General features: G+C 36.0%; 4 protein-coding genes across 4 annotated transcripts; all 4 read left to right on the forward strand.

The window, feature by feature from the left end:
• The first annotated feature begins 123 nt into the window (after positions 1-123).
• On the forward strand, positions 124-1,564 carry LOC140006847 (B3 domain-containing protein REM5-like). The gene is made up of 5 exons (XM_072049513.1): positions 124-330; positions 465-527; positions 614-953; positions 1,061-1,146; positions 1,265-1,564. Exons 1-5 carry the CDS (start codon positions 124-126, stop codon positions 1,562-1,564), a joined length of 996 nt encoding a protein of 331 aa, XP_071905614.1.
• Positions 1,565-4,119: 2,555 nt separating this feature from the next.
• Positions 4,120-5,560, forward strand: LOC113722759 (B3 domain-containing protein REM5-like). Its single transcript, XM_072049514.1, has 5 exons — positions 4,120-4,326; positions 4,461-4,523; positions 4,610-4,949; positions 5,057-5,142; positions 5,261-5,560. The coding sequence occupies exons 1-5, from the start codon at positions 4,120-4,122 to the stop codon at positions 5,558-5,560; spliced, it is 996 nt and encodes a 331-aa protein (XP_071905615.1).
• A 2,555-nt stretch (positions 5,561-8,115) lies between these two features.
• LOC140006848 (B3 domain-containing protein REM5-like) lies at positions 8,116-9,556 on the forward strand. The gene is made up of 5 exons (XM_072049515.1): positions 8,116-8,322; positions 8,457-8,519; positions 8,606-8,945; positions 9,053-9,138; positions 9,257-9,556. The coding sequence occupies exons 1-5, from the start codon at positions 8,116-8,118 to the stop codon at positions 9,554-9,556; spliced, it is 996 nt and encodes a 331-aa protein (XP_071905616.1).
• Positions 9,557-12,111: 2,555 nt separating this feature from the next.
• LOC140006849 (B3 domain-containing protein REM5-like) lies at positions 12,112-13,552 on the forward strand. The gene is made up of 5 exons (XM_072049516.1): positions 12,112-12,318; positions 12,453-12,515; positions 12,602-12,941; positions 13,049-13,134; positions 13,253-13,552. Exons 1-5 carry the CDS (start codon positions 12,112-12,114, stop codon positions 13,550-13,552), a joined length of 996 nt encoding a protein of 331 aa, XP_071905617.1.
• Positions 13,553-24,371: the final 10,819 nt, after the last annotated feature.

The raw sequence follows: 24,371 nt of genomic DNA on the forward strand, positions 1-24,371 counted from the left end.
CATCTACCATGTGTAGGAAACAGGAAATCTAAAGTGCAATACCAACACCTACCATGGGCAGTTAATGACTCTGTAAAGAAAAAGAGAGCCGTGCCTCTATAAAGTGCAATACCAACACCTACCATGTGGAATCATCAACACAGCATGCGAAATCATCTTTCGAGAAGCAAGAAGGATACAACAGTCCATGAGAAAGATGCAAAAAAAGGCGGGAGGATAACTATCAATGGCTTGACACTGCAAGACCCGTCAATAGAGTGCAGAGGCAGAGACCACACAAGTGTCTCCGGCAGCAAAATGAGAAGTGGTTGTGCAACAAATAATCAGCAGGTACGGTTAACAACAGCACACTTTAAATTGGTTTAATGGTACAAGATGATAGACATCTATTGTTAAAAACAGCTACATCCATTATTTCTAGACACGAAATGTTCCACTTACACGGTTTAAAATAACTACATCAGGGAGAATCTCGAGTTATCAGTCGCTTCTTCAAATTCATAGCACCTGACTTCGAAGCAGAACTGGTGTGTATTCACCTATCAAGTTGTCTAGAATCTTTAATTTAATTTATGCTCCATTACATCCTCTCATCGTTTTCCATGGCATACAGAGGCTTTCTCCACGTTTCTGTAGGGAGCTGTATGAAAAGATTCCAGAGCAAGCGTTTCTAGAAAGCCGCAAAGGGTTTCGGGAAGTTACAATAGGCAAACGCAGCAACGGGCTACTAACCCTCGGCGGGGAGGGTTGGAAGAGTTTCATCCATGATCATGAACTAAAATTTGGAGATTTTATGGTTTTTGAACATACTGGTGGGATGGTGTTCAAAACATACGTATTTGACCCTAGTGCTTGTGAGAAGGACTACTCTTCTGCGGGTTCTGAGAACTTGACAACAAACAAAGTACCTTGTGCTCAACCTCTTACTCTTCCCAATGTTGCAGGCATCAAGGGTGAGTTATTTTACTAATACTCTTCATGTAAACAACAATGGAATATTTTGGGGTTAAAAGAATTTCCAGTGTGATAGCTGATGTAAAATATGGTTATTCATATGCAGAGGAGGAAGCGGAGGGAGCAGTAGGGCCTTATAATCCCCACTTCCGTATAACAATAAATCGAAGTAATCTCCGCCGCAACGTCTTGGTGAGCACAATTTGCACTTGATTGATTTATCATCTTGGAATTTATCATTTTCTCCTTTCCCCATTGTCAAAACACAAAATCCTAGTCTGTGTTAATTAATTTCTTTGATGAATAATAGACTATCCCTTCAAAATTTGTGAAGTCCAAGTATCTGAATCAGAAAACTAGCGTGACCCTCCGGAATGCTTCTGGAGGTGAATGGCAAGTGAAACTTGCAGCTTATAGAACTGGCTCTAAAGCTGCTTATTATACAAAAGTTGTCATGGCAAAAGGCTGGGGTGACTTTCATATGTCGAATCAGCTCAAGATAGGCGATGTTTGTTTATTTGAACTAGATCGTTCCACTGCTCTTGGAAGTCCCAGTAATGCAGTCATGAATGTTCAAGTCATGTCAAACAATATTCCATCGACTTCCTGACTTTTCTGGATGTGGCATTCCCTCAAATCTGTAATCAAACATTGGAATGTATATTTAGACATTCGCGTTGGTACTGGAATTCTACTAGAGACAAAATTATTCTAATCTAATCCAAGCAAAGGAAGTTTTTCTTCTTGTTGAATTTGGTTTCTATTCTTGAATATATATATATATATATATTTCCACATGTTTTTGCCTTTTTCCAGATGAACAGTCTTACTGTGGATCATCACTGAATAATTTGTCAAACCATGAATATGGAGTTCGAGAAAATGCACATAGCTAATTAACATAATTAGTCAATGCCGAAGATGGCTGATAAAGTGAAGAATGTTCCCCTAAAGCAAGAGAGTTGTTAGAACTAGCAAGGCTGCAAAATATGCTAATGTGATTTTTAGGTATGAATGCGATGCAAGATTGAGGTTCCAACTGCCAAGATTACAAGTTTACCCAACTATGCAAGATTATCACAGATCAGAGTAGGAAATCTTGAAGAGAGTAAAGGTAAAATCCAAGTGCTTCAGGAAAGTCATAGCAGAAACTTCAGCAATTACATATTTACATTGCAGCAGCAGGCAGAAGGGACTGATTAAAAAATGGAATTTACCTTAGAATTTGTAACTAATCTCTAGTAGGAAGACTTTTATTTTTTGGAGCGAATTTGGTCGAAAGGACTTTGATGCCCCGCTCCATTATATGGGTTTTTTTTTAACATAATCAGCAATTCTCTCCCCACGCGCGCTGTCTCTCTCTCTCTCTCTTGCATAGTTGTCATTCATCCAATGCTGATAGTGTATACACTGTCAGTGTAGGAAAGATTTACTCTTTTAATAATAGTAGACAATCCGACACTTATCTTAGCCGTTGAATATTCTAACAAAAAAAAATCTATTATGCATTTCATTTTCGGGAAGGATTTAGCAGTGAAATCGTGTCATCAATTATAAATAAGATCACGTGGAAATCTTTTGTGTTCCAAATCAAGTTGAACAATTACAATCTGGAACAAGGTAGTAATAGATTTACAGTGACTATATGGTTCTACTGTGATTTCGGGAGGGAAACGCATTTCATACTTTTACAGGTTATATGCAATAAATTTCTCTTATATTTCACATATTATATCTTACATAATATTTTTGTCTTTAATTTTGATAAATCATTATCAGATTGGTGGAACCGACAACCAATACCAACCTAGAGAATTTTCTTCCCAGATCCCAATTAGTATAACAGATGATTCTAATCAACAACATTTCAATATACTTCATATGAATCATTCATCAGAGGGTTCAACAAAAACTACAGAGGAAGGAAATCCTCATAAAAAGATTTGCATGAGAAGGTAGATTTAATATACTATTTTATTTTCTTAAATTATAATCTTTACGTATTGTTATACACAACTTTGAATGCGATAAATCATTTTTTTCCGGTACTTAGTTATCCTGCTTTGCTATCATGCAGCGATAATGGAAAATCAATAAATACAGATTTGCACGGATAGATCGAGGAGAATGTTCAAACAGAAGAAAAACAAAAACAAGTTATGAAGAATAGAATATTATTTGACACTATTTACTGCATTTTTTTATTTATTTTCAAGTTTTTTAATGTTATGGTATTGTTGAATGATATTTTTTCTATTTTTGAATTATTATTCACTGAATTAGATGTTCAAATTTATATTATAAGAATACTTTGTATTACAATGCGTACATAGTAATATACTTAAGATAAGTTATAATAGATTATACATTAAATTTTTATTTTATATCAACATTTTTATAAAATTAACTAAATAGTTTATTATTTTTCGATGATTCCCGTTCAACGAACGGGTACAAAACTAGTTAGTTAATAGTGTTGTAAGTTATAATTTATGCTTATAAATAAATATATAACCATAAAATTGCATTAATTAATATATTAATAACTTTTATATAGTTAATTACATATTAAATGTATTTAACTAATTTATATTAGAAAGTCAATCTAAAACTTTGGATATTTTATCGAAGTATCAACTATCCGGTCGAAATTCAATTATCAACATTCAATTACCAAATACAAATTTGGAAAACAATTGAATGTTGATCTTGTTGAAAAAAATCAAAAAAAATCAAAAATTTTTGAACACCCCAACAATAATGACAGTTTCCTTCCCGGAGCTGTATGCAAGCTTCCTTTGGCTCAGCTTTTATTTTTCACGAAGTGGATGACCGACCATTTGGGCATTTGGCTCAGCTTTTATTTTTCACGAATTTGGAATAGTACCTCTTTTCCTGATTTCAAGTGGATGACCTTTCATGCATCTAACTTCCGGGCAGGGCCAAAAGAAAGAATAAAGGTGTAAAGGAAAAGAGAGCCGTGCCTCCAAAGTACAATACGTAGTTAATGACCAACACCTACCAAAGGAAACCTAATACCAACATCTACCATGTGTAGGAAACAGGAAATCTAAAGTGCAATACCAACACCTACCATGGGCAGTTAATGACTCTGTAAAGAAAAAGAGAGCCGTGCCTCTATAAAGTGCAATACCAACACCTACCATGTGGAATCATCAACACAGCATGCGAAATCATCTTTCGAGAAGCAAGAAGGATACAACAGTCCAGGAGAAAGATGCAAGAAAAGGCGGGAGGATAACTATCAATGGCTTGACACTGCAAGACCCGTCAATAGAGTGCAGAGGCAGAGACCACACAAGTGTCTCCGGCAACAAAATGAGAAGTGGTTGTGCAACAAATAATCAGCAGGTACGGTTAACAACAGCACACTTTAAATTGGTTTAATGGTACAAGATGATAGACATCTATTGTTAAAAACAGCTACATCCATTATTTCTAGACACGAAATGTTCCACTTACACGGTTTAAAATAACTACATCAGGGAGAATCTCGAGTTATCAGTCGCTTCTTCAAATTCATAGCACCTGACTTCGAAGCAGAACTGGTGTGTATTCACCTATCAAGTTGTCTAGAATCTTTAATTTAATTTATGCTCCATTACATCCTCTCATCGTTTTCCATGGCATACAGAGGCTTTCTCCACGTTTCTGTAGGGAGCTGTATGAAAAGATTCCAGAGCAAGCGTTTCTAGAAAGCCGCAAAGGGTTTCGGGAAGTTACAATAGGCAAACGCAGCAACGGGCTACTAACCCTCGGCGGGGAGGGTTGGAAGAGTTTCATCCATGATCATGAACTAAAATTTGGAGATTTTATGGTTTTTGAACATACTGGTGGGATGGTGTTCAAAACATACGTATTTGACCCTAGTGCTTGTGAGAAGGACTACTCTTCTGCGGGTTCTGAGAACTTGACAACAAACAAAGTACCTTGTGCTCAACCTCTTACTCTTCCCAATGTTGCAGGCATCAAGGGTGAGTTATTTTACTAATACTCTTCATGTAAACAACAATGGAATATTTTGGGGTTAAAAGAATTTCCAGTGTGATAGCTGATGTAAAATATGGTTATTCATATGCAGAGGAGGAAGCGGAGGGAGCAGTAGGGCCTTATAATCCCCACTTCCGTATAACAATAAATCGAAGTAATCTCCGCCGCAACGTCTTGGTGAGCACAATTTGCACTTGATTGATTTATCATCTTGGAATTTATCATTTTCTCCTTTCCCCATTGTCAAAACACAAAATCCTAGTCTGTGTTAATTAATTTCTTTGATGAATAATAGACTATCCCTTCAAAATTTGTGAAGTCCAAGTATCTGAATCAGAAAACTAGCGTGACCCTCCGGAATGCTTCTGGAGGTGAATGGCAAGTGAAACTTGCAGCTTATAGAACTGGCTCTAAAGCTGCTTATTATACAAAAGTTGTCATGGCAAAAGGCTGGGGTGACTTTCATATGTCGAATCAGCTCAAGATAGGCGATGTTTGTTTATTTGAACTAGATCGTTCCACTGCTCTTGGAAGTCCCAGTAATGCAGTCATGAATGTTCAAGTCATGTCAAACAATATTCCATCGACTTCCTGACTTTTCTGGATGTGGCATTCCCTCAAATCTGTAATCAAACATTGGAATGTATATTTAGACATTCGCGTTGGTACTGGAATTCTACTAGAGACAAAATTATTCTAATCTAATCCAAGCAAAGGAAGTTTTTCTTCTTGTTGAATTTGGTTTCTATTCTTGAATATATATATATATATATATTTCCACATGTTTTTGCCTTTTTCCAGATGAACAGTCTTACTGTGGATCATCACTGAATAATTTGTCAAACCATGAATATGGAGTTCGAGAAAATGCACATAGCTAATTAACATAATTAGTCAATGCCGAAGATGGCTGATAAAGTGAAGAATGTTCCCCTAAAGCAAGAGAGTTGTTAGAACTAGCAAGGCTGCAAAATATGCTAATGTGATTTTTAGGTATGAATGCGATGCAAGATTGAGGTTCCAACTGCCAAGATTACAAGTTTACCCAACTATGCAAGATTATCACAGATCAGAGTAGGAAATCTTGAAGAGAGTAAAGGTAAAATCCAAGTGCTTCAGGAAAGTCATAGCAGAAACTTCAGCAATTACATATTTACATTGCAGCAGCAGGCAGAAGGGACTGATTAAAAAATGGAATTTACCTTAGAATTTGTAACTAATCTCTAGTAGGAAGACTTTTATTTTTTGGAGCGAATTTGGTCGAAAGGACTTTGATGCCCCGCTCCATTATATGGGTTTTTTTTTAACATAATCAGCAATTCTCTCCCCACGCGCGCTGTCTCTCTCTCTCTCTCTTGCATAGTTGTCATTCATCCAATGCTGATAGTGTATACACTGTCAGTGTAGGAAAGATTTACTCTTTTAATAATAGTAGACAATCCGACACTTATCTTAGCCGTTGAATATTCTAACAAAAAAAAATCTATTATGCATTTCATTTTCGGGAAGGATTTAGCAGTGAAATCGTGTCATCAATTATAAATAAGATCACGTGGAAATCTTTTGTGTTCCAAATCAAGTTGAACAATTACAATCTGGAACAAGGTAGTAATAGATTTACAGTGACTATATGGTTCTACTGTGATTTCGGGAGGGAAACGCATTTCATACTTTTACAGGTTATATGCAATAAATTTCTCTTATATTTCACATATTATATCTTACATAATATTTTTGTCTTTAATTTTGATAAATCATTATCAGATTGGTGGAACCGACAACCAATACCAACCTAGAGAATTTTCTTCCCAGATCCCAATTAGTATAACAGATGATTCTAATCAACAACATTTCAATATACTTCATATGAATCATTCATCAGAGGGTTCAACAAAAACTACAGAGGAAGGAAATCCTCATAAAAAGATTTGCATGAGAAGGTAGATTTAATATACTATTTTATTTTCTTAAATTATAATCTTTACGTATTGTTATACACAACTTTGAATGCGATAAATCATTTTTTTCCGGTACTTAGTTATCCTGCTTTGCTATCATGCAGCGATAATGGAAAATCAATAAATACAGATTTGCACGGATAGATCGAGGAGAATGTTCAAACAGAAGAAAAACAAAAACAAGTTATGAAGAATAGAATATTATTTGACACTATTTACTGCATTTTTTTATTTATTTTCAAGTTTTTTAATGTTATGGTATTGTTGAATGATATTTTTTCTATTTTTGAATTATTATTCACTGAATTAGATGTTCAAATTTATATTATAAGAATACTTTGTATTACAATGCGTACATAGTAATATACTTAAGATAAGTTATAATAGATTATACATTAAATTTTTATTTTATATCAACATTTTTATAAAATTAACTAAATAGTTTATTATTTTTCGATGATTCCCGTTCAACGAACGGGTACAAAACTAGTTAGTTAATAGTGTTGTAAGTTATAATTTATGCTTATAAATAAATATATAACCATAAAATTGCATTAATTAATATATTAATAACTTTTATATAGTTAATTACATATTAAATGTATTTAACTAATTTATATTAGAAAGTCAATCTAAAACTTTGGATATTTTATCGAAGTATCAACTATCCGGTCGAAATTCAATTATCAACATTCAATTACCAAATACAAATTTGGAAAACAATTGAATGTTGATCTTGTTGAAAAAAATCAAAAAAAATCAAAAATTTTTGAACACCCCAACAATAATGACAGTTTCCTTCCCGGAGCTGTATGCAAGCTTCCTTTGGCTCAGCTTTTATTTTTCACGAAGTGGATGACCGACCATTTGGGCATTTGGCTCAGCTTTTATTTTTCACGAATTTGGAATAGTACCTCTTTTCCTGATTTCAAGTGGATGACCTTTCATGCATCTAACTTCCGGGCAGGGCCAAAAGAAAGAATAAAGGTGTAAAGGAAAAGAGAGCCGTGCCTCCAAAGTACAATACGTAGTTAATGACCAACACCTACCAAAGGAAACCTAATACCAACATCTACCATGTGTAGGAAACAGGAAATCTAAAGTGCAATACCAACACCTACCATGGGCAGTTAATGACTCTGTAAAGAAAAAGAGAGCCGTGCCTCTATAAAGTGCAATACCAACACCTACCATGTGGAATCATCAACACAGCATGCGAAATCATCTTTCGAGAAGCAAGAAGGATACAACAGTCCAGGAGAAAGATGCAAGAAAAGGCGGGAGGATAACTATCAATGGCTTGACACTGCAAGACCCGTCAATAGAGTGCAGAGGCAGAGACCACACAAGTGTCTCCGGCAACAAAATGAGAAGTGGTTGTGCAACAAATAATCAGCAGGTACGGTTAACAACAGCACACTTTAAATTGGTTTAATGGTACAAGATGATAGACATCTATTGTTAAAAACAGCTACATCCATTATTTCTAGACACGAAATGTTCCACTTACACGGTTTAAAATAACTACATCAGGGAGAATCTCGAGTTATCAGTCGCTTCTTCAAATTCATAGCACCTGACTTCGAAGCAGAACTGGTGTGTATTCACCTATCAAGTTGTCTAGAATCTTTAATTTAATTTATGCTCCATTACATCCTCTCATCGTTTTCCATGGCATACAGAGGCTTTCTCCACGTTTCTGTAGGGAGCTGTATGAAAAGATTCCAGAGCAAGCGTTTCTAGAAAGCCGCAAAGGGTTTCGGGAAGTTACAATAGGCAAACGCAGCAACGGGCTACTAACCCTCGGCGGGGAGGGTTGGAAGAGTTTCATCCATGATCATGAACTAAAATTTGGAGATTTTATGGTTTTTGAACATACTGGTGGGATGGTGTTCAAAACATACGTATTTGACCCTAGTGCTTGTGAGAAGGACTACTCTTCTGCGGGTTCTGAGAACTTGACAACAAACAAAGTACCTTGTGCTCAACCTCTTACTCTTCCCAATGTTGCAGGCATCAAGGGTGAGTTATTTTACTAATACTCTTCATGTAAACAACAATGGAATATTTTGGGGTTAAAAGAATTTCCAGTGTGATAGCTGATGTAAAATATGGTTATTCATATGCAGAGGAGGAAGCGGAGGGAGCAGTAGGGCCTTATAATCCCCACTTCCGTATAACAATAAATCGAAGTAATCTCCGCCGCAACGTCTTGGTGAGCACAATTTGCACTTGATTGATTTATCATCTTGGAATTTATCATTTTCTCCTTTCCCCATTGTCAAAACACAAAATCCTAGTCTGTGTTAATTAATTTCTTTGATGAATAATAGACTATCCCTTCAAAATTTGTGAAGTCCAAGTATCTGAATCAGAAAACTAGCGTGACCCTCCGGAATGCTTCTGGAGGTGAATGGCAAGTGAAACTTGCAGCTTATAGAACTGGCTCTAAAGCTGCTTATTATACAAAAGTTGTCATGGCAAAAGGCTGGGGTGACTTTCATATGTCGAATCAGCTCAAGATAGGCGATGTTTGTTTATTTGAACTAGATCGTTCCACTGCTCTTGGAAGTCCCAGTAATGCAGTCATGAATGTTCAAGTCATGTCAAACAATATTCCATCGACTTCCTGACTTTTCTGGATGTGGCATTCCCTCAAATCTGTAATCAAACATTGGAATGTATATTTAGACATTCGCGTTTGTACTGGAATTCTACTAGAGACAAAATTATTCTAATCTAATCCAAGCAAAGGAAGTTTTTCTTCTTGTTGAATTTGGTTTCTATTCTTGAATATATATATATATATATATTTCCACATGTTTTTGCCTTTTTCCAGATGAACAGTCTTACTGTGGATCATCACTGAATAATTTGTCAAACCATGAATATGGAGTTCGAGAAAATGCACATAGCTAATTAACATAATTAGTCAATGCCGAAGATGGCTGATAAAGTGAAGAATGTTCCCCTAAAGCAAGAGAGTTGTTAGAACTAGCAAGGCTGCAAAATATGCTAATGTGATTTTTAGGTATGAATGCGATGCAAGATTGAGGTTCCAACTGCCAAGATTACAAGTTTACCCAACTATGCAAGATTATCACAGATCAGAGTAGGAAATCTTGAAGAGAGTAAAGGTAAAATCCAAGTGCTTCAGGAAAGTCATAGCAGAAACTTCAGCAATTACATATTTACATTGCAGCAGCAGGCAGAAGGGACTGATTAAAAAATGGAATTTACCTTAGAATTTGTAACTAATCTCTAGTAGGAAGACTTTTATTTTTTGGAGGGAATTTGGTCGAAAGGACTTTGATGCCCCGCTCCATTATATGGGTTTTTTTTTAACATAATCAGCAATTCTCTCCCCACGCGCGCTGTCTCTCTCTCTCTCTCTTGCATAGTTGTCATTCATCCAATGCTGATAGTGTATACACTGTCAGTGTAGGAAAGATTTACTCTTTTAATAATAGTAGACAATCCGACACTTATCTTAGCCGTTGAATATTCTAACAAAAAAAAATCTATTATGCATTTCATTTTCGTGAAGGATTTAGCAGTGAAATCGTGTCATCAATTATAAATAAGATCACGTGGAAATCTTTTGTGTTCCAAATCAAGTTGAACAATTACAATCTGGAACAAGGTAGTAATAGATTTACAGTGACTATATGGTTCTACTGTGATTTCGGGAGGGAAACGCATTTCATACTTTTACAGGTTATATGCAATAAATTTCTCTTATATTTCACATATTATATCTTACATAATATTTTTGTCTTTAATTTTGATAAATCATTATCAGATTGGTGGAACCGACAACCAATACCAACCTAGAGAATTTTCTTCCCAGATCCCAATTAGTATAACAGATGATTCTAATCAACAACATTTCAATATACTTCATATGAATCATTCATCAGAGGGTTCAACAAAAACTACAGAGGAAGGAAATCCTCATAAAAAGATTTGCATGAGAAGGTAGATTTAATATACTATTTTATTTTCTTAAATTATAATCTTTACGTATTGTTATACACAACTTTGAATGCGATAAATCATTTTTTTCCGGTACTTAGTTATCCTGCTTTGCTATCATGCAGCGATAATGGAAAATCAATAAATACAGATTTGCACGGATAGATCGAGGAGAATGTTCAAACAGAAGAAAAACAAAAACAAGTTATGAAGAATAGAATATTATTTGACACTATTTACTGCATTTTTTTATTTATTTTCAAGTTTTTTAATGTTATGGTATTGTTGAATGATATTTTTTCTATTTTTGAATTATTATTCACTGAATTAGATGTTCAAATTTATATTATAAGAATACTTTGTATTACAATGCGTACATAGTAATATACTTAAGATAAGTTATAATAGATTATACATTAAATTTTTATTTTATATCAACATTTTTATAAAATTAACTAAATAGTTTATTATTTTTCGATGATTCCCGTTCAACGAACGGGTACAAAACTAGTTAGTTAATAGTGTTGTAAGTTATAATTTATGCTTATAAATAAATATATAACCATAAAATTGCATTAATTAATATATTAATAACTTTTATATAGTTAATTACATATTAAATGTATTTAACTAATTTATATTAGAAAGTCAATCTAAAACTTTGGATATTTTATCGAAGTATCAACTATCCGGTCGAAATTCAATTATCAACATTCAATTACCAAATACAAATTTGGAAAACAATTGAATGTTGATCTTGTTGAAAAAAATCAAAAAAAATCAAAAATTTTTGAACACCCCAACAATAATGACAGTTTCCTTCCCGGAGCTGTATGCAAGCTTCCTTTGGCTCAGCTTTTATTTTTCACGAAGTGGATGACCGACCATTTGGGCATTTGGCTCAGCTTTTATTTTTCACGAATTTGGAATAGTACCTCTTTTCCTGATTTCAAGTGGATGACCTTTCATGCATCTAACTTCCGGGCAGGGCCAAAAGAAAGAATAAAGGTGTAAAGGAAAAGAGAGTCGTGCCTCCAAAGTACAATACGTAGTTAATGACCAACACCTAACAAAGGAAACCTAATACCAACATCTACCATGTGTAGGAAACAGGAAATCTAAAGTGCAATACCAACACCTACCATGGGCAGTTAATGACTCTGTAAAGAAAAAGAGAGCCGTGCCTCTATAAAGTGCAATACCAACACCTACCATGTGGAATCATCAACACAGCATGCGAAATCATCTTTCGAGAAGCAAGAAGGATACAACAGTCCAGGAGAAAGATGCAAGAAAAGGCGGGAGGATAACTATCAATGGCTTGACACTGCAAGACCCGTCAATAGAGTGCAGAGGCAGAGACCACACAAGTGTCTCCGGCAACAAAATGAGAAGTGGTTGTGCAACAAATAATCAGCAGGTACGGTTAACAACAGCACACTTTAAATTGGTTTAATGGTACAAGATGATAGACATCTATTGTTAAAAACAGCTACATCCATTATTTCTAGACACGAAATGTTCCACTTACACGGTTTAAAATAACTACATCAGGGAGAATCTCGAGTTATCAGTCGCTTCTTCAAATTCATAGCACCTGACTTCGAAGCAGAACTGGTGTGTATTCACCTATCAAGTTGTCTAGAATCTTTAATTTAATTTATGCTCCATTACATCCTCTCATCGTTTTCCATGGCATACAGAGGCTTTCTCCACGTTTCTGTAGGGAGCTGTATGAAAAGATTCCAGAGCAAGCGTTTCTAGAAAGCCGCAAAGGGTTTCGGGAAGTTACAATAGGCAAACGCAGCAACGGGCTACTAACCCTCGGCGGGGAGGGTTGGAAGAGTTTCATCCATGATCATGAACTAAAATTTGGAGATTTTATGGTTTTTGAACATACTGGTGGGATGGTGTTCAAAACATACGTATTTGACCCTAGTGCTTGTGAGAAGGACTACTCTTCTGCGGGTTCTGAGAACTTGACAACAAACAAAGTACCTTGTGCTCAACCTCTTACTCTTCCCAATGTTGCAGGCATCAAGGGTGAGTTATTTTACTAATACTCTTCATGTAAACAACAATGGAATATTTTGGGGTTAAAAGAATTTCCAGTGTGATAGCTGATGTAAAATATGGTTATTCATATGCAGAGGAGGAAGCGGAGGGAGCAGTAGGGCCTTATAATCCCCACTTCCGTATAACAATAAATCGAAGTAATCTCCGCCGCAACGTCTTGGTGAGCACAATTTGCACTTGATTGATTTATCATCTTGGAATTTATCATTTTCTCCTTTCCCCATTGTCAAAACACAAAATCCTAGTCTGTGTTAATTAATTTCTTTGATGAATAATAGACTATCCCTTCAAAATTTGTGAAGTCCAAGTATCTGAATCAGAAAACTAGCGTGACCCTCCGGAATGCTTCTGGAGGTGAATGGCAAGTGAAACTTGCAGCTTATAGAACTGGCTCTAAAGCTGCTTATTATACAAAAGTTGTCATGGCAAAAGGCTGGGGTGACTTTCATATGTCGAATCAGCTCAAGATAGGCGATGTTTGTTTATTTGAACTAGATCGTTCCACTGCTCTTGGAAGTCCCAGTAATGCAGTCATGAATGTTCAAGTCATGTCAAACAATATTCCATCGACTTCCTGACTTTTCTGGATGTGGCATTCCCTCAAATCTGTAATCAAACATTGGAATGTATATTTAGACATTCGCGTTTGTACTGGAATTCTACTAGAGACAAAATTATTCTAATCTAATCCAAGCAAAGGAAGTTTTTCTTCTTGTTGAATTTGGTTTCTATTCTTGAATATATATATATATATATATTTCCACATGTTTTTGCCTTTTTCCAGATGAACAGTCTTACTGTGGATCATCACTGAATAATTTGTCAAACCATGAATATGGAGTTCGAGAAAATGCACATAGCTAATTAACATAATTAGTCAATGCCGAAGATGGCTGATAAAGTGAAGAATGTTCCCCTAAAGCAAGAGAGTTGTTAGAACTAGCAAGGCTGCAAAATATGCTAATGTGATTTTTAGGTATGAATGCGATGCAAGATTGAGGTTCCAACTGCCAAGATTACAAGTTTACCCAACTATGCAAGATTATCACAGATCAGAGTAGGAAATCTTGAAGAGAGTAAAGGTAAAATCCAAGTGCTTCAGGAAAGTCATAGCAGAAACTTCAGCAATTACATATTTACATTGCAGCAGCAGGCAGAAGGGACTGATTAAAAAATGGAATTTACCTTAGAATTTGTAACTAATCTCTAGTAGGAAGACTTTTATTTTTTGGAGGGAATTTGGTCGAAAGGACTTTGATGCCCCGCTCCATTATATGGGTTTTTTTTTAACATAATCAGCAATTCTCTCCCCACGCGCGCTGTCTCTCTCTCTCTCTCTTGCATAGTTGTCATTCATCCAATGCTGATAGTGTATACACTGTCAGTGTAGGAAAGATTTACTCTTTTAATAATAGTAGACAATCCGACACTTATCTTAGCCGTTGAATATTCTAACAAAAAAAAATCTATTATGCATTTCATTTTCGTGAAGGATTTAGCAGTGAAATCGTGTCATCAATTATAAATAAGATCACGTGGAAATCTTTTGTGTTCCAAATCAAGTTGAACAATTACAATCTGGAACAAGGTAGTAATAGATTTACAGTGACTATATGGTTCTACTGTGATTTCGGGAGGGAAACGCATTTCATACTTTTACAGGTTATATGCAATAAATTTCTCTTATATTTCACATATTATATCTTACATAATATTTTTGTCTTTAATTTTGATAAATCATTATCAGATTGGTGGAACCGACAACCAATACCAACCTAGAGAATTTTCTTCCCAGATCCCAATTAGTATAACAGATGATTCTAATCAACAACATTTCAATATACTTCATATGAATCATTCATCAGAGGGTTCAACAAAAACTACAGAGGAAGGAAATCCTCATAAAAAGATTTGCATGAGAAGGTAGATTTAATATACTATTTTATTTTCTTAAATTATAATCTTTACGTATTGTTATACACAACTTTGAATGCGATAAATCATTTTTTTCCGGTACTTAGTTATCCTGCTTTGCTATCATGCAGCGATAATGGAAAATCAATAAATACAGATTTGCACGGATAGATCGAGGAGAATGTTCAAACAGAAGAAAAACAAAAACAAGTTATGAAGAATAGAATATTATTTGACACTATTTACTGCATTTTTTTATTTATTTTCAAGTTTTTTAATGTTATGGTATTGTTGAATGATATTTTTTCTATTTTTGAATTATTATTCACTGAATTAGATGTTCAAATTTATATTATAAGAATACTTTGTATTACAATGCGTACATAGTAATATACTTAAGATAAGTTATAATAGATTATACATTAAATTTTTATTTTATATCAACATTTTTATAAAATTAACTAAATAGTTTATTATTTTTCGATGATTCCCGTTCAACGAACGGGTACAAAACTAGTTAGTTAATAGTGTTGTAAGTTATAATTTATGCTTATAAATAAATATATAACCATAAAATTGCATTAATTAATATATTAATAACTTTTATATAGTTAATTACATATTAAATGTATTTAACTAATTTATATTAGAAAGTCAATCTAAAACTTTGGATATTTTATCGAAGTATCAACTATCCGGTCGAAATTCAATTATCAACATTCAATTACCAAATACAAATTTGGAAAACAATTGAATGTTGATCTTGTTGAAAAAAATCAAAAAAAATCAAAAATTTTTGAACACCCCAACAATAATGACAGTTTCCTTCCCGGAGCTGTATGCAAGCTTCCTTTGGCTCAGCTTTTATTTTTCACGAAGTGGATGACCGACCATTTGGGCATTTGGCTCAGCTTTTATTTTTCACGAATTTGGAATAGTACCTCTTTTCCTGATTTCAAGTGGATGACCTTTCATGCATCTAACTTCCGGGCAGGGCCAAAAGAAAGAATAAAGGTGTAAAGGAAAAGAGAGCCGTGCCTCCAAAGTACAATACGTAGTTAATGACCAACACCTACCAAAGGAAACCTAATACCAACATCTACCATGTGTAGGAAACAGGAAATCTAAAGTGCAATACCAACACCTACCATGGGCAGTTAATGACTCTGTAAAGAAAAAGAGAGCCGTGCCTCTATAAAGTGCAATACCAACACCTACCATGTGGAATCATCAACACAGCATGCGAAATCATCTTTCGAGAAGCAAGAAGGATACAACAGTCCAGGAGAAAGATGCAAGAAAAGGCGGGAGGATAACTATCAATGGCTTGACACTGCAAGACCCGTCAATAGAGTGCAGAGGCAGAGACCACACAAGTGTCTCCGGCAACAAAATGAGAAGTGGTTGTGCAACAAATAATCAGCAGGTACGGTTAACAACAGCACACTTTAAATTGGTTTAATGGTACAAGATGATAGACATCTATTGTTAAAAACAGCTACATCCATTATTTCTAGACACGAAATGTTCCACTTACACGGTTTAAAATAACTACATCAGGGAGAATCTCGAGTTATCAGTCGCTTCTTCAAATTCATAGCACCTGACTTCGAAGCAGAACTGGTGTGTATTCACCTATCAAGTTGTCTAGAATCTTTAATTTAATTTATGCTCCATTACATCCTCTCATCGTTTTCCATGGCATACAGAGGCTTTCTCCACGTTTCTGTAGGGAGCTGTATGAAAAGATTCCAGAGCAAGCGTTTCTAGAAAGCCGCAAAGGGTTTCGAGAAGTTACAATAGGCAAACGCAGCAACGGGCTACTAACCCTCGGCGGGGAGGGTTGGAAGAGTTTCATCCATGATCATGAACTAAAATTTGGAGATTTTATGGTTTTTGAACATACTGGTGGGATGGTGTTCAAAACATACGTATTTGACCCTAGTGCTTGTGAGAAGGACTACTCTTCTGCGGGTTCTGAGAACTTGACAACAAACAAAGTACCTTGTGCTCAACCTCTTACTCTTCCCAATGTTGCAGGCATCAAGGGTGAGTTATTTTACTAATACTCTTCATGTAAACAACAATGGAATATTTTGGGGTTAAAAGAATTTCCAGTGTGATAGCTGATGTAAAATATGGTTATTCATATGCAGAGGAGGAAGCGGAGGGAGCAGTAGGGCCTTATAATCCCCACTTCCGTATAACAATAAATTGAAGTAATCTCCGCCGCAACGTCTTGGTGAGCACAATTTGCACTTGATTGATTTATCATCTTGGAATTTATCATTTTCTCCTTTCCCCATTGTCAAAACACAAAATCCTAGTCTGTGTTAATTAATTTCTTTGATGAATAATAGACTATCCCTTCAAAATTTGTGAAGTCCAAGTATCTGAATCAGAAAACTAGCGTGACCCTCCGGAATGCTTCTGGAGGTGAATGGCAAGTGAAACTTGCAGCTTATAGAACTGGCTCTAAAGCTGCTTATTATACAAAAGTTGTCATGGCAAAAGGCTGGGGTGACTTTCATATGTCGAATCAGCTCAAGATAGGCGATGTTTGTTTATTTGAACTAGATCGTTCCACTGCTCTTGGAAGTCCCAGTAATGCCGTCATGAATGTTCAAGTCATGTCAAACAATATTCCATCGACTTCCTGACTTTTCTGGATGTGGCATTCCCTCAAATCTGTAATCAAACATTGGAATGTATATTTAGACATTCGCGTTGGTACTGGAATTCTACTAGAGACAAAATTATTCTAATCTAATCCAAGCAAAGGAAGTTTTTCTTCTTGTTGAATTTGGTTTCTATTCTTGAATATACATATATATTTCCACATGTTTTTGCCTTTTTCCAGATGAACAGTCTTACTGTGGATCATCACTAAATAATTTGTCAAACCATGAATATGGAGTTCGAGAAAATGCACATAGCTAATTAACATAATTAGTCAATGCCGAAGATGGCTGATAAAGTGAAGAATGTTCCCCTAAAGCAAGAGAGTTGTTAGAACTAGCAAGGCTGCAAAATATGCTAATGTGATTTTTAGGTATGAATGCGATGCAAGATTGAGGTTCCAACTGCCAAGATTACAAGTTTACCCAACTATGCAAGATTATCACAGATCAGAGTAGGAAATCTTGAAGAGAGTAAAGGTAAAATCCAAGTGCTTCAGGAAAGTCATAGCAGAAACTTCAGCAATTACATATTTACATTGCAGCAGCAGGCAGAAGGGACTGATTAAAAAATGGAATTTACCTTAGAATTTGTAACTAATCTCTAGTAGGAAGACTTTTATTTTTTGGAGCGAATTTGGTCGAAAGGACTTTGATGCCCCGCTCCATTATATGGGTTTTTTTTTAACATAATCAGCAATTCTCTCCCCACGCGCGCTGTCTCTCTCTCTCTCTCTCTCCCCGACCTTTTATACAGAAATATTTTTGCACTTAAATGTCGTGCTGCTTCCAATAATCATAAATTGTAGTTTGGGAAACACCCAAATCTTTAGGAGTGATCCGTAACAGAATTGCACTGGGAAAAAAGACCAAGTTCTGGGCTTTCCCCATAGGGTTTTATTTGCATTTAAAACCCTTTTGAAATTGGATAGAGGAAATTGTGGAGAAGATGTAGGATGACAAGAAACCTCACTTTCTTTTGGGCTTCAATCCTTCTTCTGATGCGAAGAGCAGTGGAGATCTCAATGTAACGTCTCAATCAGGAGTTGCAGTTTGTTGAGAAGACAACTCGAGAAAGAGAGAATCAAATGTATTATTGAATGAGGAATGAAGAAATGGAAAAGTTATAGATTCAGAATAATCTCTAAAGCTACTTGCATCTTTTCCTTGTTGCTTATTTATACACTACTTGCACCGTCTTTCTATTTCTGTAACTAACCTCCCCTCCACCGCCTTTCCATTCCAGTCCTGCGTAACAACTTCAATCACACATAACAGACTGCAGCTGGCCTAACTAACATGCCAGCTGGCTAACTAACTCTGACGTGGCTTAGCTAACTCCTCCCACTACTAACCATTCCCTTAGAATTATTCTGGTCACACAAGAATTAATCCAAATACAAGAATGAATTCAGATACAACAATACTCCCCTCCTCAAACAGTTCTTGTCCTCAAGAACTGAAGTGAGGATATTGCTGATGAAGATCGTACCAGTATTCCCGAGTCGCATCCTCTGGGAAGCTGTTGCTCCATTGCACCAACACTTGAGTTGCAGCTGTTCTTCACCTTCTCACCAACCTCCTATCCAGAATAGCAACTGGCTCCATAAGCAGTTGACCTTGATCAGTGAGGCGGGTAGGAATGTGTTGCTGCACTGGTTGATTGCCCACATGCCTCTTTAAAAGAGAGACATGAAAAGTAGGATGGATCCTAACATCTGCAGGAAGTTGTAGTGTATAGGCCACAGAACTAACCTTGGCGATGATCTGGAAAGGCCCAAAGTATTATGGGGATAGTTTCTGACACGAAGTGCTCCTGAGTGAGTGCTGCCTGTATGGTTGAAGTTTAACAGACACCCAATCCCCTTGCTCAAACACTCTTTCAGACCTGTGTTGATCAGCCTGCTGCTTCATTCGATTTTGAGCCTTTTGTAGATTATGTTTCAGTAGGTGAAGAGCAGCTTCTCTTGCCGCCAAACTCCTGTCCACACTATCAACAGTAGAGCTACCAGGAACATAAGGAATGTGCAAGGGAGGGGTCTGTCCATAAACAACTTCATAGGGAGTGCTCCTGATAGCTGAGTGAAAGTTGGTGTTGTACCAAAATTCTGCCAAAGGTAACCAGAAACACCATTGCTTCGGATGATCACTACACATGCACCTCAGATAACCTTCCAGACATCTGTTAATAACCTCAGTTTGGCCATCCGACTGAGGGTGGTAGGCAGCAGATAGGCACAACTTCACCTTCAACAGTCCAAACAACTCCTTCCAGAAATGACTAATGAAGATCTTATCCCTATCACTGACTATGGTGGTAGGAAGACCATGGAGTCGATAGATATTATCCAGGAATGCTTGAGCAACCGATAGTGCAGTGTAGTGGTGTTTGAGAGGAATGAAATAAGCATACTTACTGAGTCTGTCAACCACCACCAAAATAGTGTCCTTACTATTAGACTTAGGTAAACTTTCCACAAAGTCCATAGATATCTCAGACCATACCTTTTCTGGAATAGGCAATGGCTGCAGCAGTCCAGGATAAGCTACATTTTCAGATTTATGCCTCTGACAAACATCACATGCAGCCACAAATTTTTTCACATCCTTCTGCATGTTCCACATATTTAGTGTACCTTTATAAGATATGCAAACAGAGGACCAAATATATTAGGTTGTGGTTTAGTAGTCAAGTGGATTGTTTGGTGCCTGTTGTTCAGAATATTTATGAATAACGAGCATTGAACATATGATCGAGGATTTGTACTAAGATGATGTTTAATATATAACTAATGTCCCCACCCAGTCGGCATTGGCATCTACACCTCTTTGCAGTTGAATTTATGGCGTGATTTGTGATTCTTGTCTGCAGGCTAGGGACCAGGTTCACGTTGAGAAGGCAATAGTTGCCAATTTTCATGCTGACTGCTCAGTGAGATAGCAGGAGTTTCTGTGCATAATTTTTGTTTTAGTAGCTGAGGGAAATATGCTGGAACCTCAATCTGGTTTTACATGGACCTGTATCCTTTTGGGTTTTTCTTGTCCATGTACCCCAGGAATTTGCGCACTATGATTGATTCTTGTATCAGGCTCAAGAAATTGCTCCTCACGTGTGGATATTCTGTTGCTGCTGTAAATTGTAGATATCCTGCAATCTGCTTAAATTGCTGACAATCTTGTTGTGAGATCAAAAAATGTAGATACATCTAGGAAAGGACTTGAGACCAGGCGTTTAAGTTAAATGTGAAACATCAAGGAAAGATGTATTGTCTATCTTTTTGCCTCTCTATTTGTCTCTAATAACTAACATATCTAACACCCCTCTAATTAACTCTTAACACTTCTTGTCATATAATTTCTTTTACGCAAAACTCTCTCTAATTCTCCAAATTTATTGCACGTACCTCACTAGTCGATCACACTAGTATCATGCACTATAAAATTTAACATGTATCAAATTAAACATAGGCCAAGATAAATAAAGTAATAGGGGTAAGAACACACCTCAATCATCAAAGCAACTACAAATTCAAGGCAAGTAAGAAAAATAAAATAAAAGATAAGAACCTAATTTACGGGCCTCACATTTTCTCCCCCTTAAAAGAATTTTGTTCTCGAAATTCTAACCCTTGCTCGCAAATAAACTCGAGGTCTCTTTTCTACTGGGTTTCCTCCGATTCCCAATGGCTTCCTCTCTCATGAGATTTATACATTTGAATTATTAAACACATACTATCATTTCTAATCGAACGTCCTTCCTTCATTACTAGGCACAAGTAAGAATCCTTGTTCAAACCCAAGAATAAAGTGCAGAAATTGAATCATGAATAGGGGTTTAGCCCCAAACAGACACAGACATTTAACATCACTAATTAAAACAGCGAACACCAAGTTTACTATTTCCAACGGAGATACAACTTACTACATAAAACTTTCACTGCACATAGTCCAATAAATATAACTATTTCAAATAAAATATCACTAATTACAGACTTCAACTATTACAGCAGTTTCACCATTGCAAAATTCATTTATGTTGGGCAGTTCCTCACTTGATGTCCAAATTCACTGCATCTAAAATATGCACCAGTTTTCAAATAACATAATTCAGTATGATTTTTGTTACAGGTTTCACACTTATTAGCTATGCATCTCTTCTTGAAGTGTCCATTCTTTCTTTTCTTCCTCCTTTTATCCTTCATAACAAGTTCATTGCTACCAATCTCTTTACGTTTTCCTTTAGTATCATGAGAACTTCCTTCACCCCTTTTAACTTGATTGTTAGTATTGTCTTGAGATACTACTTGATTAGGCGAATACACCAATTCAAACTTATTTCACACCTCTTTCGGGATCCCCTCATATTTCTTTTTTAATTCTATGTTCTTGTGTAGCAGCTCAATTTTCTTCGCATATTCTTGTTTCCATCGTCCTTCCTAGTAGTCAGCCAATTTTTTTTAGAATTCTATCTCCTTTCGAAGGATGTCTATTTCCTTATACATATATCCCAAATTTGTCATCTCATCGATTTACTGAAATCAAATGATGGCCTGCCAGGCAAATCAAAGGATTGAAACGAGTAACTAATCACAATTGAAAACTCTGGCCATATAACTCTTCCATTCCTTTGCTTACAGGTCACCTAAGAAATATAAGGCTTAACTATTCTCTACTTGAGATAGACGAGTTCTTGGGTCTTTCTATAAAAATTACTATCATTACTTATACACATAACAAAATATGGAATCATATTTCTTAAAGTAAAAGTTCTGCACCCTAACTCAGTCTCCATTATACACTTTCTTACAAACTTGCTCAAGCATAAACCATAATCCCTTACCTTCACTAGTGCCTTGTACCATCCGTCATCAAGACGATCATCCTAATTCTGTCAAAATTTACATACCAGTATAAAACTCACACCTTTATCCCCAAAATTCCATATATAATTCAAAATTTGTAGAGAAATATAAATCAAAACTAGGTTCCTATAGGGTATCATAGAACTGTAGAAAATAGAAAATGGTAGTCAAATAAGAAATTAAAAAAAATACATATGTAATCGTAATCAAATCGCAACAAAATTAAGGAAACACGGAACAAGGATTCATAAGTACAGGAGAAATGAAACAAGCTACAGCACTAACACCTTAAACATTCATGATGACTGCAAAGCTAGCCATCATCTATAGAAACCCTAACCAAACATGCACGAGACTAGTCCATGATGGCACCAATTCATCCACTTGCCTTGATTAGTTCAGTCTCAAGTCCAATACTAGAATTTTTCACGTTTTGACTTTTGCCATCCAATTTTATCTCAAGTGCAATCGAGATATCGACCCTTATTCTAGTGCTCTCCAATTTTGGTATTCAGGTACAAGAATCCAAAATTAGAAAAATTCACATCTCAAGTCGTACGCTCCCAAGTGCAAATCAACCAAATTTAAGATTCCTACCTAACGTACATATTTATCTTTCTCAAGTATCATGATAAAGGTTTTATGCCTATAACTTTAATGATTCACAACTTACACTCAGGAAGAGCACTTAGTCCTTTATACTTATTCACATTATGGGGATCATAACACCACTTGGCCCAAACTCACCCCGCGCAGAGACCACACGATACAGCTCTGATACCATCTGTGACAGTCCCACCTCCCCGTAGGGCGTACCCAAGAGTTTGGTGGACCGTTTGCTCAACTCTCGTCACAACTCGGTCACGCACTACGAAATTTTAGAATAATAACATCAATAATAAAGGCGATAACAAATACAACCTCCAATGTGTGCAGTTATGGATCTCAAGTGCTCGTATAATCTATGAATATAGCCATAGAGTCGAATTTACAAAATCAAAACCACGTAAGCAAGCTAGAAATTTTAAGGAGTGCTCATGCGAGCAACTAACAAAATTTAGACAAAGTCTATGCCTTCCCCAATTCAACCTCTCATGTTCTCATCCCTGTAAGAAAAATAAATTCATAGAATGAGTTAAAAGCCTAGTGAGATTTCAAGAAAATAGGCAAGTAAACTCGCATACATGATACTATTCACAGGATATTAGAAAATAAATCGTACTCAAGTAGACCATGACATATGATTTAGTAATCAAGTAACCAGATATATCATCCGTTAATATACGGTAAAGAATACATTTATGTGAAAAGGATATAGGTTGCTCTCAGCAGCAGATTCCACAGCTGCTTGTTCGAGGTTCGTTGACTCTCCGTTAACTAGGAAATTATAATATCCGTAGATCACCACTAAACGTCAATCTCCATCCACCGATCATCCTCCTACCGGGTCCGAACACCAAAAATACCCATGGTTCGTCAATCTCATTGACCAAACCCTTTACCGGCTCAATTTGACCAACTAGCCATGTGGTTGGCCTTATAGCCCCAGGTATTCAAGAATCAAGTATTCATGATATGCCTTAAAGTCCCAAATGTTCAAGAATTCATGAGTGGAGTCGTTGGTTGTTATCCAACACTCACGCAGTTATTGATTGGAGCCATTAGTTTTTACTTAACGCTCCGTATTAGATATTTCATAGTGTTCAGATTAGAGTTTCAATCAGAGTAAAGAGTATTAGGAAATTCTTCATTTACCTAAGGTTGCCCAACTTACTCGACTGCTCTAAAACTGGTTTCAAGCAAGAGGTCTAACGAGAGTTCAACTCAGCCGTTATCGATCTACATTTATTCATACGTATAAGTAACCCAAGTTCCAACTTACCCGACATCTCGGATAAGGGTCTAAGGGTCCAGTTCAACAGCTGTAAGAAAAATACAGCTGG

Source organism: Coffea arabica, chromosome 5e (genome assembly GCF_036785885.1).
Source record: "Coffea arabica cultivar ET-39 chromosome 5e, Coffea Arabica ET-39 HiFi, whole genome shotgun sequence".
Taxonomy (NCBI): Eukaryota; Viridiplantae; Streptophyta; class Magnoliopsida; order Gentianales; family Rubiaceae; genus Coffea; species Coffea arabica.